This window comes from Geotrypetes seraphini, chromosome 5 (assembly GCF_902459505.1).
Source record: "Geotrypetes seraphini chromosome 5, aGeoSer1.1, whole genome shotgun sequence".
NCBI lineage: Eukaryota > Metazoa > Chordata > Amphibia > Gymnophiona > Dermophiidae > Geotrypetes > Geotrypetes seraphini.
Window position 1 is genome coordinate 110,908,260 of NC_047088.1, and position 14,372 is coordinate 110,922,631.

General features: G+C 42.4%; 1 protein-coding gene across 1 annotated transcript in view; it reads right to left on the bottom strand.

Annotated features, from left to right (window-relative positions):
• MMP25 (matrix metallopeptidase 25) overlaps window positions 1–14,372 on the bottom strand; it is a 140,218-nt gene that overhangs the window by 35,232 nt on the left and 90,614 nt on the right. Inside the window, exon 8 of the mRNA XM_033946513.1 lies at window positions 10,236–10,388. Within this exon, the coding sequence (XP_033802404.1) occupies window positions 10,236–10,388 (153 nt within the window). The remainder of the gene's footprint in view (window positions 1–10,235; window positions 10,389–14,372) is intronic.

A 14,372-nucleotide genomic window follows, 5' to 3' on the forward strand; every position in this document is an offset into this window, starting at 1 on the left:
AAATGAGTGGGCTGTTCATGGAGAATGCCAAAATTTTTATGTGCACTCAGAGAAACAACAGTGATAATTACACTGTTCCTTATGATGCTGGGCAAATCACTTAATCCCCCATTGCCACAGGTACATTAGGTAGAATGTGAGCCCACCGGGACAGATAGGAAAAAAAATGCTTGAGTAACTGAATGTAAACCACTTAGGGCTGGATTTTCAAAACTTACCATGTACTTAACAATGGTTGCTAAACCAGTTCCAGCTGGTTTAGCATGCCAGTATTTTACCTGCCGATTATTAGAACAACTCACCATGGTCTTTTCTGAGCTTCCTAGCTGTCTCCAACTCTGCCATGCAAATGTAGTACAACGAGATCATTAATATTAAAATGGTAGTAAAATTGGCTCATTAATATTTAAACGAGCACTTTGAGTGATTCTCTAACATCGCCGGGTGATTCTGTAACCTCGTTGTGCCACATTTGCGGGCAAAATTTTCCAGCAGGGTCTGAGCTGTTGTAGCCTTACTTTCTGGTCAGTGCTTGAATGTTGATTAACTCAAGCAATGACAAGAAAGTAAGTCTTGACAGCTCAGACCCGCCCCCCCTGCAAATTTTTTTTTTTTTTTTTTAAAGACCCCCAATTCCTCCCTCCCACTAATACCCCCCCTTGCCATTTGATGCTCCTGATGCTGCCAGCGTCCATCACCCCCCCCTCCCGTGTCACCCCTGCATTTTTAAATTGAAGGATGGCAGGAGGGATGCTCACTCCCTCTTGCCGCCAGGGTACCCTGCCCCCCAACACTTGACAAACCTCTGGCACCCCCCACACCTTTAAATTGAAGGACGGCAAGAGGGATGCCCACTCCCTTCCACTGCCGGGGTCCCCACCCCGCCAACCCCTCCCCCACGCCTCCCGTACCTTTCAGACGAAGGGTGGCAGAAAGGATGCCAGTTGATGTAGTGTATCTAGATTTTCAGAAAGCTTTTGATAATGTTCCTCATGAGAGGCTCCTGAGAAAATTAAAGAGTCATGAGATATGTGGCAAAATTCATTTATGGATTAGGAATTGGTTATCAGATAGAAAACAGAGAATAGGGTTAAAATGGTAATTTTTCCTCAATAGAGGAGAGTAAACGGTGGAGTGCCGCAGGGGTCTGTAGTGGGACTGGTGCTATATAACTTATTTATAAATGATCTGGAAACTGGAATGACGAGTGAGGAGATTAAATTTTCAGATGACACTAAACTGTTCAAAGTTGTTAAAACGCATGCGGATTGTGAAACATTGCAGGCAGACCTTTGGAAATTGGAAGACTGGACGTCCAAGTAAAGGAAATTAGGCGGTTGCAGATAATCCAGAATGCTTCCATTAAATTAATTATGAAAGCAAAGAAGTTTGATCATGTGACACCTCTACTTCAAAAAGCTCATTGGCTTCCAGTGTCTCATTGTATTCTATATAAATTATGTCTGCTTACATTCAAATCTCTCTTATTTAAAACTCCAGCTTTTATTTATAAAGCATTGATACCATATAATTCTTCTAGATTATTGAGGTCAAATGACCATAGTCATAGACATTGGTCATAACTTCACTTAAAATTATCAATACTCGATGGCAATTTATCTTTACTATTACGGCGCCTCAGACTTGGAATTCACTCCCACTTTACTTAAGAGAGGAAAAGAACTTGGAAAAGTTTAAGAGCAAACTTAAGAGTTTTCTTTTTAAAGATTCATTCAATATTTAATTGATTTGCCTACTGCTCTTCTGTTTATTTTGAAACCTTCAATTCAGTTTTGTCTTTCCCTTCCTGTTGTGCTTAACCTCTAATTGTTGACTCCTATATTACTTAGATTGTATTTCTTTCCTTGCCTTACCTATTGTTTCATTGTGTTCGTAAATGAGTTCTTTTATTATGTTTTGCAAACTTAGTCCCTTGTTAGTTATATATGTTTATTTTATGTATATTTTAACTATGTATTTTGCTGATTTGTACATCGCTTAGAATTTGGAATAGGCGATTAATCAAATTGTAAATAAACTTGAAACTTGGACTAAAATAGCCAGCCCCACTTTTTTCCCCACAAGCAATCGTATGATAAGGGGGCTAGGGAATTAGAAATATTAAAATAAAATGGGTATGCTAATGTCACTTGATAGTTTAAGTTGCTGCAGTGCCACAGAACTGAGTTTTAACAATGGATGTTGTTATTTAGACCTTGTACTTGTCACATCCAGATTACAGAAAGGTGCTTTGATTGAGCAGCTGTCCACTGGTAGACTTAAGGCACAACAGCTCCTTAATCCCCCAGTGGTTGCTATTCCCGTCCCTCTCCTTTGAATATGAAACCAGATAGAGATACCAGGCTTTATGACAATTTCAGGTATTATAGAGATTCTTAACATAACAGCATACAGGTCTGCAGAATAGCCTAATGGTTAGTGTAGTGGACTGAGAAGCAAAGAAACCAGGTTCAAATCCCACTTCCGATCTTTTCTTCTTTTTTTTTTAATGTGAACTCTCCAGAGACAGAAAAATATCTATTGTACCCAATTATATAAGACACCTACAAAGGCTATTGAAGTGGTGTATATTTAGGTATAGTAGGTATTTTTCTGTTTCTGAAGGGTCACAATTATAATAAAAAATAAACTATTAGACTACTCCTTTGCTCTGCATAGACAACAGTAGTATAAGAACATAAGAATAGCCTTACTGAGTCAGACCAGTGGTCCATTTAGCCCAGTAACCTGTCTTCACAGTGGCCAATCCAGGTCACAAGGACTTGGCAAAACCCAAATACAGTGGAACCTTGGTTTGCGAACATAGTTCATTCTAGAAGCATGCTCGTAAACCAAAGTGCTCGTATATCAAAGCACATTTCCCCATACAAAGTAAGGTAAACTCAGATGATTCGTTCCACATCCCAAAAGACCCCCGAGGCCACTGGCGCGCTTCCACCCCATCCCAAAAAGCCCCCCAAAGGCTACTGGCACGCTTCTACCTCATCACATCCCACCCCACCCCTGGGAACCAGATTCACCCCCCTCCCCCCTGCGGCCTAAACCCTTACCTCGAACGGACAGGACACAGGCATGCAGCACTAATCCACAGGATGTGCCGGTGCCGAAAGAGCGTGCCGCTGATCTCTGCTGGGTTGCTGCAGGGCCTTGAGCATCTGCACATGCTCAAGGCCTTCTGGCTCCCACTCTCTCCGAGAATTTCATGAGAATAGATTGAGCGGGGGGTGGAGAGGAGGAGGGGTGCCAGCGCCTTCTCCAAGACAGCGCCCGGGGTGGACCCCCCTCCCCCACTACGCCACTGAACACAGGCACTGGTAAGCTGCGAGAGAAAAAAATGCTGAAGGAAGAGATATGGACTGTGAAAGGGAGAGCTGAATGAATGTGAGCTGGGGGAAGGGGCATGGGTTATGATACAAAGAGAAGTGGGTAAGGGATGGCTGAAGAAAGAAACATAGATGAAAACTGGGAGAGAGGAACTGTGTGGCATTCAAAAAGGAGGGGACTGAGAAAAGGATTCTGAGAAGATCAGGTTATAGAGAAGAAGCACTAAGCAGTGTCTAAACTCTCCTGTTGGATCCTCTGCAGAAATGGGATTTAGTCCTCCTTAGGGTTACCATGCATCCAGGAAAACCTGGACATGTCCTCTTTTTAGAGGACTGTCCAGGTTTTAGAAATCCTGAGCTCGGAGGCCGCTTCTTGAAGCCTTTGTACATGCGCAGCCGTCACTGTGATGATATCATACACACATGTTCATATGTGTGACATGTTGATGTCCATGCATGTGTGAAGGCTTCTAAATGCAGCCTTTGAGCTCATGGAGGTTTGTGTGGGGGCGGGGCTGGGGAGGAATAGGGTAGAGCTGGAACTGAGGACAGAACCAAGCAACCTAATTTTTTGAAAGAGGAAATCTGGCAACCCTGGTTCTTCTGATCCATTTAGGTCTGTTATGTGTATTCAGTTCACAACTACAGTCCTAAGACTTTAAAGAGATAACAGGGGTTGGTTAGCCTTCATTCATTCATTCAGTTCCAAAAAGCACTATAAGGGTTAAGGTGAAGCAAAAATAGATTAGCACCTTAATAGGTCTAACTCATAAATAGTCATCCTATGCAATACTTGAGTCCAGCAATTCTATTCTCAATTCAATAGTCCTTGATTTAGCCCCCGTCATCAGTAACACAGCAGAGTGAAATCCCTGATAGACAAGGCCAAGCAGCCTGTTTAGAGTGCTGCTGGCCCAAAGTTGCTTCTGTTGAAGGTAGGGCTCGTTCACGGTCGGCGGGGAGGGAAGGATGGAGGGTCAGCAGGAGTTTGGCTGCGCGGTAGGGCGGGGGGTGCTCAAAGGTTCTGCTACACAAGGGATGCTGCACAAGAGATGGGAGGGAGGGTGGAAAGCTGAGCAAGGGTTCTGCTGCCCCAGAGATGGGAGGGTGGGAAGGATAGAAGCTGGGCAAGGGTTCTGCTGCACGAGGGGAGGATAGAAGTTGGGCAACCTTCTGCTGCACAAGGGGATGGGAGGGGAGGAAAGAGGCTGCACATGTGGGAGAGAGAAGGAAAGAGGAAGAATCGGGGTGAAGTAGAGGAAGAGAAAGATGATCATGTGCATACCCCGAAAATAAGACCTAGTGCCTTTTGTGGGCCCCAAATGAATATAAGACACTGTCTTATTTTCAGGGAAACACAGTAAGCACTTTTCTTAAAGAGCACCATAGACTAGATTCTATAAATGACACCTAAAAATCAGTGCCAAAAAAATAGAAATTAGTGCTCGCCTATAAAAGGCAGTCAAAGTTACGCGGCAGGCGGTCTTACGTTTGCGCTCAATGCAGAGAACTGGAGAGCCTGAAGAAACAAGTCAGACTCCTGGAGAGCAGAATACTGGAACTGGAGGCACTTCAAGCAATGGAGGAGGAAAACAGAGATGCAGAGAACATCAAGACAGAGGACGCATTGAACACCAAGACAGAGCAACCCAAATTAACAGTTAATTGTTTTTAATGGGTTTTTTATTATGTAGACCAGGGGTGCCCAACACATCGATCGCGATCGACCAGTAGCTCAGGAAGGCAACGCAAGTCGATCGCGGAGCCCATCCCGGGCTCCGTGTTGCCGTCCTGATCTACCGGGCCGATCAGCCTACCTCTCCAGTGTTCTCTCTAGGGCCTTTTAGCTGGGCGGTCCGCCCAGCTATCATCTGCTGCCGCCGCCGCTGCTGAACATAAAAAAAAAACAAAAAATACCGGCTTGGAGATTTCAGCCCGTAGGTACTGAATATAGAACAGCATTAGGAGTCAGGATCCATGCCTAACTTTAGATGTGGCCATTTACATCAACTGAAATGTGTAAATCCTCATGCCTGAATTAAGCACGGATCCTTGTTCTATAACTGCGTGCAAAAATTTCAGGAATGTTCCTGATCTGCCCCAACTCTCCTATGAGCACATCCCCTATTTTGAATCACACGTTAATTTTACATACATTTAATTAATTCCAATTAGTACTAATAAATGCTTGTTAAGAACCCAATTATCAGCACTAATTGGCTCATGATTCAAATTTACACACCTTTTATAGATTAGGCTGTATGTGCCATAGTGCAGATGATTAACAGCATTCTTTTCAAAAAACTAGAAAAAAACAAAAAAAATTTTGATACCCATCCCTACTTTTTAAGGGCCACCTGTAGAACAATTTTTCTCTACATCAGCTGCACATCTTCACTATGACCATGAAACATTCCTCCTTAAGTCATCTGCTTCTGCATCCAGTTCATGCTTCTAATGCTCACCAACAAAGGTATTCACTCTATAGCTCTTTATTACTTATCTTCTAGCTGCCTTCACTTTTCATTAACTCTATTCATCTAGCAAATCATTTATTTGTGCCTTTCTCCTGCTCCTGAGGAAATTCTACACAAAAATTTTGAATACCGTAAGTCTACACAAAGTATTTTAAAATTCTGCAAAATTCTTCACATTTCCTCCCCCCTCCCACCTTTTACTAAGCCACGGTAGAGGTTTCTACCATGGCCTGGAGTGTTAAATACTCCAACACTGGTCCAAAGATCATAGAATTCTTATGAGTGTTGGAGAATTTAGCGACCCAGGCTGCGGTAGAAACCTCTATTTGTAATTCCCCCAGGCGGTCTTACGTTTGCGCTCAATGCGGAGAACTGGAGAGCCTGAAGAAACAAGTCAGACTCCTGGAGAGCAGAATACTGGAACTGGAGGCACTTCAAGCAATGGAGGAGGAAAACAGAGATGCAGAGAACATCAAGACAGAGGACGCATTGAACACCAAGACAGAGCAACCCAAATTAACAGTTAATTGTTTTTAATGGGTTTTTTATTATGTAGACCAGGGGTGCCCAACACATCGATCGCGATCGACCAGTAGCTCAGGAAGTTGCCATCCTGATCTACCGGGCCGATCAGCCTACCTCTCCAGTGTTCTCTCTAGGGCCTTTTAGCTGGGCAGTCCGCCCAGCTATCATCTGCTGCCGCCGCCGCTGCTGAACATTAAAAAAAAACAAAAAATACCAGCTTGGAGATTTCAGCCCGTAGCGAACTTATGCTCCGTGGCTCTAACGTGTGCGTGCCGGCTTCCCTTCTCTTCCCTCAGAAACCGGAAGTTATGTCCGGGGGGGAGAAGGGAAGCCGGCACGCACATGTTGAGAGCCCTGAAGCAAGCGTTCGCTATGGGCTAAGGCGGGAGACAGGTTAGTGAAGCATTTGCTCTTCTTGCTGCCGGGTACTGCCTACTCTCTGTTTCCGCGAAGGCAGAACCTGGCAGCATTTCCCCCAATAGGTCGATCGCGATCTTGGGCCAATCAGCCTTCCTCTCCCCGACGGCAGAATTGAAGTCGGGGAGAGGAATGCTAGTCGGCAGAAGCAGGGACAGCTTGGGGCGGCGGCGGCTTTCGGGCCTGTTATTGGTGGCGGTTTGGGTCCTGGTCCCCAATGGCAGTGGCTTGGGGGAGGGCAGGGAGAAAGAAAGAAAAAGGGCAGGCAGGGAGACAGAAGGAAAGAAGAGAAACAGAAAAAAAAGAAAGGGAGGCAGAGAGAAAGAAAGGGCAGGGAAGAGGAAGGAAAAGTTGGGGGAAGGAATGAGGTCTGGAGGAGAGGAAGCATACAGGCTAAAAGAAGGGAAGAAAGATTGGATGCACAGTCAGAAGAAGAAAGTGCAACCAGAGACTCATGAAATCACCAGACAAGGTAGGAAAAATGATTTTATTTTAAATTTAGTGATCAAAATGTGTCTGAATTTATATCTGCTGTCTATATTTTACACTAAAGTACCCTTTTACTAAACCGCAATAGTTTTTTAGCGCAGGGAGCCTATGAGCGTCGAGAGCAGCGCTGGGCATTCAGCGCAGCTCCCTGCGCTCTAAAAACTGCTATCGTGGTTTAGTAAAAAGGGAGGGGGGTATATTTGTCTATTTTTGTATGGTTGTTACTGAGGTGGATAGTGCATAGAGTCATCTGCTTTGACCTCTTTGAAAAACCCTGGAATAGGAATGATAATTAACATTTTCTATGCGTACAGTGTGCGTTGTGTTTTTTTTTTTAATTTTATTGTTGGTAGATCATTTTGACTTGGTCATTTTAAAAGTAGCTCGCAAGCCCAAAAAGTGTGGGCACCCCTGATGTAGACAATTACCATGCCATTTAACCCATTAAAAAAAACCAATTAACTTAGGCATCCTCAGTGTAGGCATAGACACCTCTTATACAGTAGAATCGCCTGATTCTGGAAATGACGCCTGCCATGGTCGGTTCCTGCAAAACAGGCAAATAGTGCATGTCAATCGCCGGTAGGTGCTGTGTCCAGAATCACATCTGTTTTTCGGACACCTTAAATGTAGGCCAGCATTTTACAGGCCTACATTTAAGGCGTCTGACTCGTGCCTAGAGAAGCACCTAAGCATGCTTACAGATACCCAAGACCACTTCCGGCTTAAGCCACGCCTACACTGGCCTTAGGCTTCCATAGACGTGTCTAGACACCTCTGTAAGCACAAGTCAGATGCCAATTCTGAAAGTGCTATTGCTGCACCAAAAAATTTGCATGCAAATGATTCGCATGGAGGTTCGTCATAATCCCCAGCTCTCCCATCTGACTGATCACTGTGAGAGCGACTCTCACACATGCGCAGAGCCAGCAGGGGATGTCCGAACAGCTGAGAGGCAGGGGAAGCCTTACGCCGCCTAATATTGGGAGGCCATTTCCAGAATCAGGCCCTTAGTGTATGGATTTCTTTAATCCCATTTTTGAACACAGTTATTTGTCTCCACAGCCTTCTGTGGCAATGAGTATCCTGTGTCAATGAAATATTGAAAAAAATTAGACAGACTGATAAAGACAGAGAAGTGTGACTGAATGGAGAGGATATACATGGAAATGAAACTCTAAACCTTTTTCCTTCTGCTATATATTAGCACTTTCTAGTCATTGGCGAGTCCTATTAAAGACTTGTTCAACAAATCTCTGGAGACGGGAGTGATTCCTGGGGATTGGAGGAGAGCGGATGTGGTCCCTATTCATAAAAGTGGTCACAGGGATGAAGCAGGAAACTACAGGCCGGTGAGCCTCACTTCAGTTGTTGGAAAAATAATGGAAGTGTTGCTGAAAGAAAGGATAGTGTACTTACTTGAATCTAATGGGTTACAGGATCCGAGGCAACATGGCTTTACAAAAGGTAAATCGTGCCAAACGAACCTGATTGAATTTTTTGATTGGGTGACCAGAGAGCTGGATCGAGGATATATGCTAGATGTAATTTACTTGGATTTCAGCAAAGCCTTTGATACAGTTCCTCATAGGAGGCTGTTGAACAAACTTGAAGGACTGAAGTTAGGACCCAAAGTGGTGAACTGGATCAGAAACTGGCTGTTGGACAGACGCCAGAGGGTTGTGGTTAATGGAAGTCGCTCGAAGAAAGGAAAGGTGAGTAGTGGAGTCCCTCAGGGTTCGGTGATGGGGCCAATCCTGTTCAATATGTTTGTGAGTGACATTGCTGAAGGGTTAGAAGGAAAAGTGTGCCTTTTTGCAGATGATACCAAGATTTGTAACAGAGTAGACACTGAAGAGGGAGTGGAAAATATGAAAAAGGATCTGCAAAAGTTAGAGGAATGGTCTAAAGCCTGGCAACTAAAATTCAATGCAAAGAAATGCAGAGTAATGCATTTGGGGATTAATAATAGGAAGGAACCGTATATGCTGGGAGGAGAGAAGCTGATATGCATGGACGGGGAGAGGGACCTTGGGGTGATAGTGTCTGAAGATCTAAAGGCGAAAAAACAGTGTGACAAGGCAGTGGCTGCTGCCAGAAGTATGCTGGGCTGTATAAAGAGAGGCGTAGTCAGTAGAAGGAAGAAGTTGTTGATGCCCCTGTACAGGTCATTGGTAAGACCCCACTTGGAGTATTGTGTTCAGTTTTGGAAACCGTATCTGGCGAAGGACGTAAGAAGACTTGAGGCAGTCCAGAGGAGGGCGACAAAAATGATAGGAGGCTTGCGCTAAAAGACGTATGAGGAGAGACTGGAAGCCCTGAATATGTATACCCTAGAGGAAAGGAGAGACAGGGGAGATATGATTCAGACATTCAAATACTTGAAGGGTATTAACGTAGAACATAATCTTTTCCAGAGAAAGGAAAATGGTAAAACCAGAGGACATAATTTGAGGTTGAGGGGTGGTAGATTCAGGGGCAATGTTAGGAAATTCTACTTTACGGAGAGGGTAGTGGATGCCTGGAATGCGCTCCCGAGAGAGGTGGTGGAGAGTAAAACTGTGACTGAGTTCAAAGAAGCATGGGATGAACACAGAGGATTTAGAATCAGAAAATAATATTAAATATTGAACTAAGGCTAGCACTGGGCAGACTTGCACGGTCTGTGTCTGTATATGGCCGTTTGGTGGAGGATGGGCTGGGGAGGGCTTCAATGGCTGGGAGGGTGTAGATGAGCTGGAATAAGTCGTAACAGAGATTTCGGCAGTTGGAACCCAAGCACAGTACAGGGTAAAGCTTTGGATTCTTGCCCAGAAATAGCTAAGAAGAAAAAATTTAAATTGAATCAGGTTGGGCAGACTGGATGGACCATTCGGGTCTTTATTTGCCGTCATCTACTATGTTACTATATAAGAAACAATATTTGCAGTTCATAAAATATAATGAAGCTTCTAGTGCTTGATCAAAAGGAGGTGCATCTTACCTCTGAAGAAGACAATTTTACTGTCATTGGTTCTTTCATATGCAGCATCCACTCTGTCCAGGTCTCTTGGTAGTCCCTCCCAGAACCGGTGGATCTGGGCTGGGTTCAGTGACACTAGGTTTCTTGAGGGCTGTAGACGCCAGAAATATCTTTCTGTGAGATAGTTGGAAGAAAGGTAAGAAAAAAGTATATTTACTTGGCAGAAGAGATTAAAGGAGTCAAGATTTTCAGTCAATCTCTGATTTTTAAGTTTTTCCAACTTTGGAATGATCTTCCACACCTTTTAAGGAGTTCTGATTCATTTCAACTTTTTCGTAAATCTTTAAAAATCATTTTATTTGCTAAACACTTTGAAAATTAATCTTCCGAAACTTAGTTTTTGGATTTTATTTGTTAAGTTAACTATTGTAAACCGAGTCGAGCTTTCTTGGAATGATGTCTCAGTATATAAAGCCAAGCCTTAGATTAGATTAGATTAGAAGAATGCAGTTATACAGAGCCTGGAACCTGAAAATCCATTTAACATCAGCAAAATCCTTTTTCTTCTGTTTTTTTATATTCAGTTTTTATGAACCATCTTGCCCATGGAATCTGCTAAAAACAATGCCTAGGACCAGGATGTTAGCAAAACATAATTCATAATAAATGAGAGACTAGAAAAGAAACTTGAGAGAACAGAGGGTTTTAAATTTCAGAATAAACTGTTCTAAAAAGGTGGTGTATTTTACCTAGATTTGAAGAGAGTTAGCATAGAAGCATCTTAGGTAGATAATTATTCCAGTGCATTTTTTTCTAGCAAAAAGGTGCCAGTACTCAAATACCAGGCCATTCTTCAGGAGGGGGGTAATCACTGAGGGATCCTCTCCACAGTTGCCTCCTGTAACCAGCCACAGAATTCATGAAAAGGCAGCACTGAGTGTGCAGAACCTGAGCTCTTTTATTATTCCTTGGGGCCATGGATCATTTTTTTAGTTTATAGTTTATTTAAAACTTATACTATTCACACTGACAAGCAGTATACAAGTACAGACTAAATTTTAAAATAAAATAAAGAATTCCAAATTAGATAGGAAAGAAACACAGTCACGCAAAAAACAAAAGAAGGGAAAGATAAATTAGGCAACGAGGAGGAGTTGGGAGGGGACACATGCAAACAAGAGGAGGTGGGGCTGCAGCGTCTTATATCCCCAAATCCCAGAATCAACCAGTACAGCTATATGCTTTGGTAAATAGCTAGGTTTTCAGTTTGGATTTAAAGCCCTTAAAGGACAGATTACTACAAATGGGGAATGGAAGACTATTCCAAATTGACGATGACAGAAAATAAAAAGCAGAGTGCCTGATTGACTCTAGCTGAGTGTTTTTGGGGCTTGGTAAAATTAGACGATGGTCGTTTAAGGAATGGAGAACTTGACTGGGACAGTAGGGAATTGTTAAATTGGTAAAACAGTCAGGAACTGTAAGTTTAAATGCCTTATATGTAAGTATTGCTATTTTGTAACTTATTATTTGCTCTATAGGTAGCAAATGGTTCTTTTTTAATAGATAATAATAATAATTATTATTATTATTTTATTTTTCTATACCGTCATAGTCAGATGACTTCTAGGCGGTTCACACTGAAGAGAGCTGGACAATCAGCGAATTACAAAATGCAAATACTGAAAGTACAACATTTTACACAAGAAATAGACAGAAAGAATATACAAATTTGCTATGGTTTCTGTTTAGGAGATAAATCTGTCAAACAGTATGGTTTTAATTTCTTTTTGAAAGGCGCCGTAAGTCAGTCTGGCTCCATTGATGTAGTTACCTAGCCAAGACTGCTGTTTGCTTGCTTGTAACATGGTCAAACACTGGCATGACAGGTAAACTGGGAACTATGGACATATAAAGAGAAATACAGGACCAAGAATAGAGACTTGTAAAACACCAACAGGAAAAGCAGGTATAGTCTGCGTAGAAATTGTTGGCAAGCTTTCTAACAGTATGGTTGGGGTAAACAGAAACAATCATAAATATGTCCTAAGAAAACCAAAGCTGAGAGAGTAAAAAAGAAAGTCAGATGGTCAATCATCCTAAGCATCACAGAAAGTTCATGATAAAATTAATAGAAAATAACATTCAAATCCTGCTGATGCTCCTTGTGATCTTGTTCAATTCAATTAACTCTCCAATGCTTCACATACAATTCAGATTATAAGCTCCCCTTCCCAGGAGAATAAATGTAGTACATGAATAGTAATATGCCTTGAGCTCATATTCGGCAAGGCATACAATTGAAATCGAAATTCCAAATTCAAAGCTTAAAGAGGGCAATATTCAGGATGATTTATATGGTTAACTTCAGAATTAACGACAAAAATAATTAGCGCTGAAATTTTAGGGTTGGCCCAGTAGATAAATTTAAATTTAAATTTTTTTAAGTTCAAATTTCTGTTTAAGTTTATCTGCATAAGTTAGGAAGAAATTAGTGTCTGTTAAATCTGTTACTGGAGGACATCTAGTTTATTTTATGTTAATCAGGTTTTCTATTCCACCTTTACCTATTCAGTTCATGGTCGGATTACATTACAAGAGGTTGGGTCAGTTACCCAGGAAGTTACAAAGGACAGTTTGACAAGGACATTCAATAGGGTTGCTAGTACAGGTAGATCAGTACAACTATTAATACAGTATGTAGTTACAAGTGCAAGTAGGTCATCGTTGGCTCTTTGTTTTGTCCCAGGAGTTGCATTAGTCAGTTTAGAAATGGGCTTTTACAATTGCCATTCAGTTACTTCAAGGTTGGCTCTCTGTCTCGGTAGAGAAATGCTTATTAAAGTTTTCTGAAACCTGAGATAGTGGTCACAGGATTGTAGCGTAAGTGGTAGTTGGTTCCAGCATTTTGCTAATTGATATTGGATGGATAAGGTGATTTGCCTGGTAGACTTTATATTGTTGCATGCTGGGAATTTTAAGTGGAAAAGATTTCTGGGGGATATCTGTTGGAGGTACCCTGAAGTGGGATGGCCAACTCTGCTAGGTAGTTGGGGATATTACCTCTCAGGATCTTAAAGGCCGTGATGCTTAATTTAAACTTGATGCTTGTGGTTATAGGCAGCCAATGTAGTTTCATATAGCAGGGTTGAAGATGTTCTTGTTTACATAATCCATATTTCAGTATTACTGCTGCATTTTGAGCTAGTTGTAGACACAATAGCAACGTTTTAGAGCAAAGAACTAGTGTTACATTAAAGTAATCTAGTCGGGATAGGATAAAGAATTGCATTACAATTCAGAAAAACTCTGTTTTGAGGTATTTTCTGATGGATCTTAGTTTTCTCATCACAAAGAAAGATTGTTTGATTATTGATTGTACGCGACTTTTCATGGAAATGACCCAAGCTACACTTCAAGGATTATAGTAGACAACACAGATTTTCTTTTAGAACTACAATCCTGAATCTTAGGGTCTTGTCTCCCCTCTGATGTTACGTCCTGGGCCCGCGACTAGGAAGTGAAATCAGAAGGGAGCCAAGGATGGCCAAGCAGGAGGTAGAAGATGTGCCGGTGAACTTTTGAAGAGGTATTGAGGGGGGGCAGAAAGGAGGAGAGGCACTAGTGGGGCGGGGGGGGGGGGAAGAAGAGAAAAGGAGAAGCGAATAGACATTACTGGGAGATTAGGGGGTGGCGAAGAGGAGGAGAGGCACCGGGATTCATCGTGGTTCATTGTGGAGAGGATGATTAATCGCATCCGTTTAATCATGGCTGTGTTGAAACGTCCTACAATGAATCAGCCGCAATGAATCATCCCATTCCATTAAGAGTGTACAGCACTGAATGATAAGGTAGATATAATAAGCATCTCAGAGATCTGGTGGAAAGAGGACAATCAATGGTACACTGTCAGACCCATGGTGGGGAAGGGCACCAAAGAAGAAGTTTTTTCCCAGGGCAGGATTATACCCAAAAGGAGCAGTTTGTGATGAAGCCATGAGATGGACAGCCCAGAGAACAGATTAGGATTAGGGCCTATGCTGAAGGAAAAGGTGAAGACATAGGGTGGCTCATGTGGTCCTAAGAAAGTTAGGCCAGGACCCATGAAAGATACAAGCTACAGTACATAGCATTTTTAAATGTAGCTTGGCAAGCTAT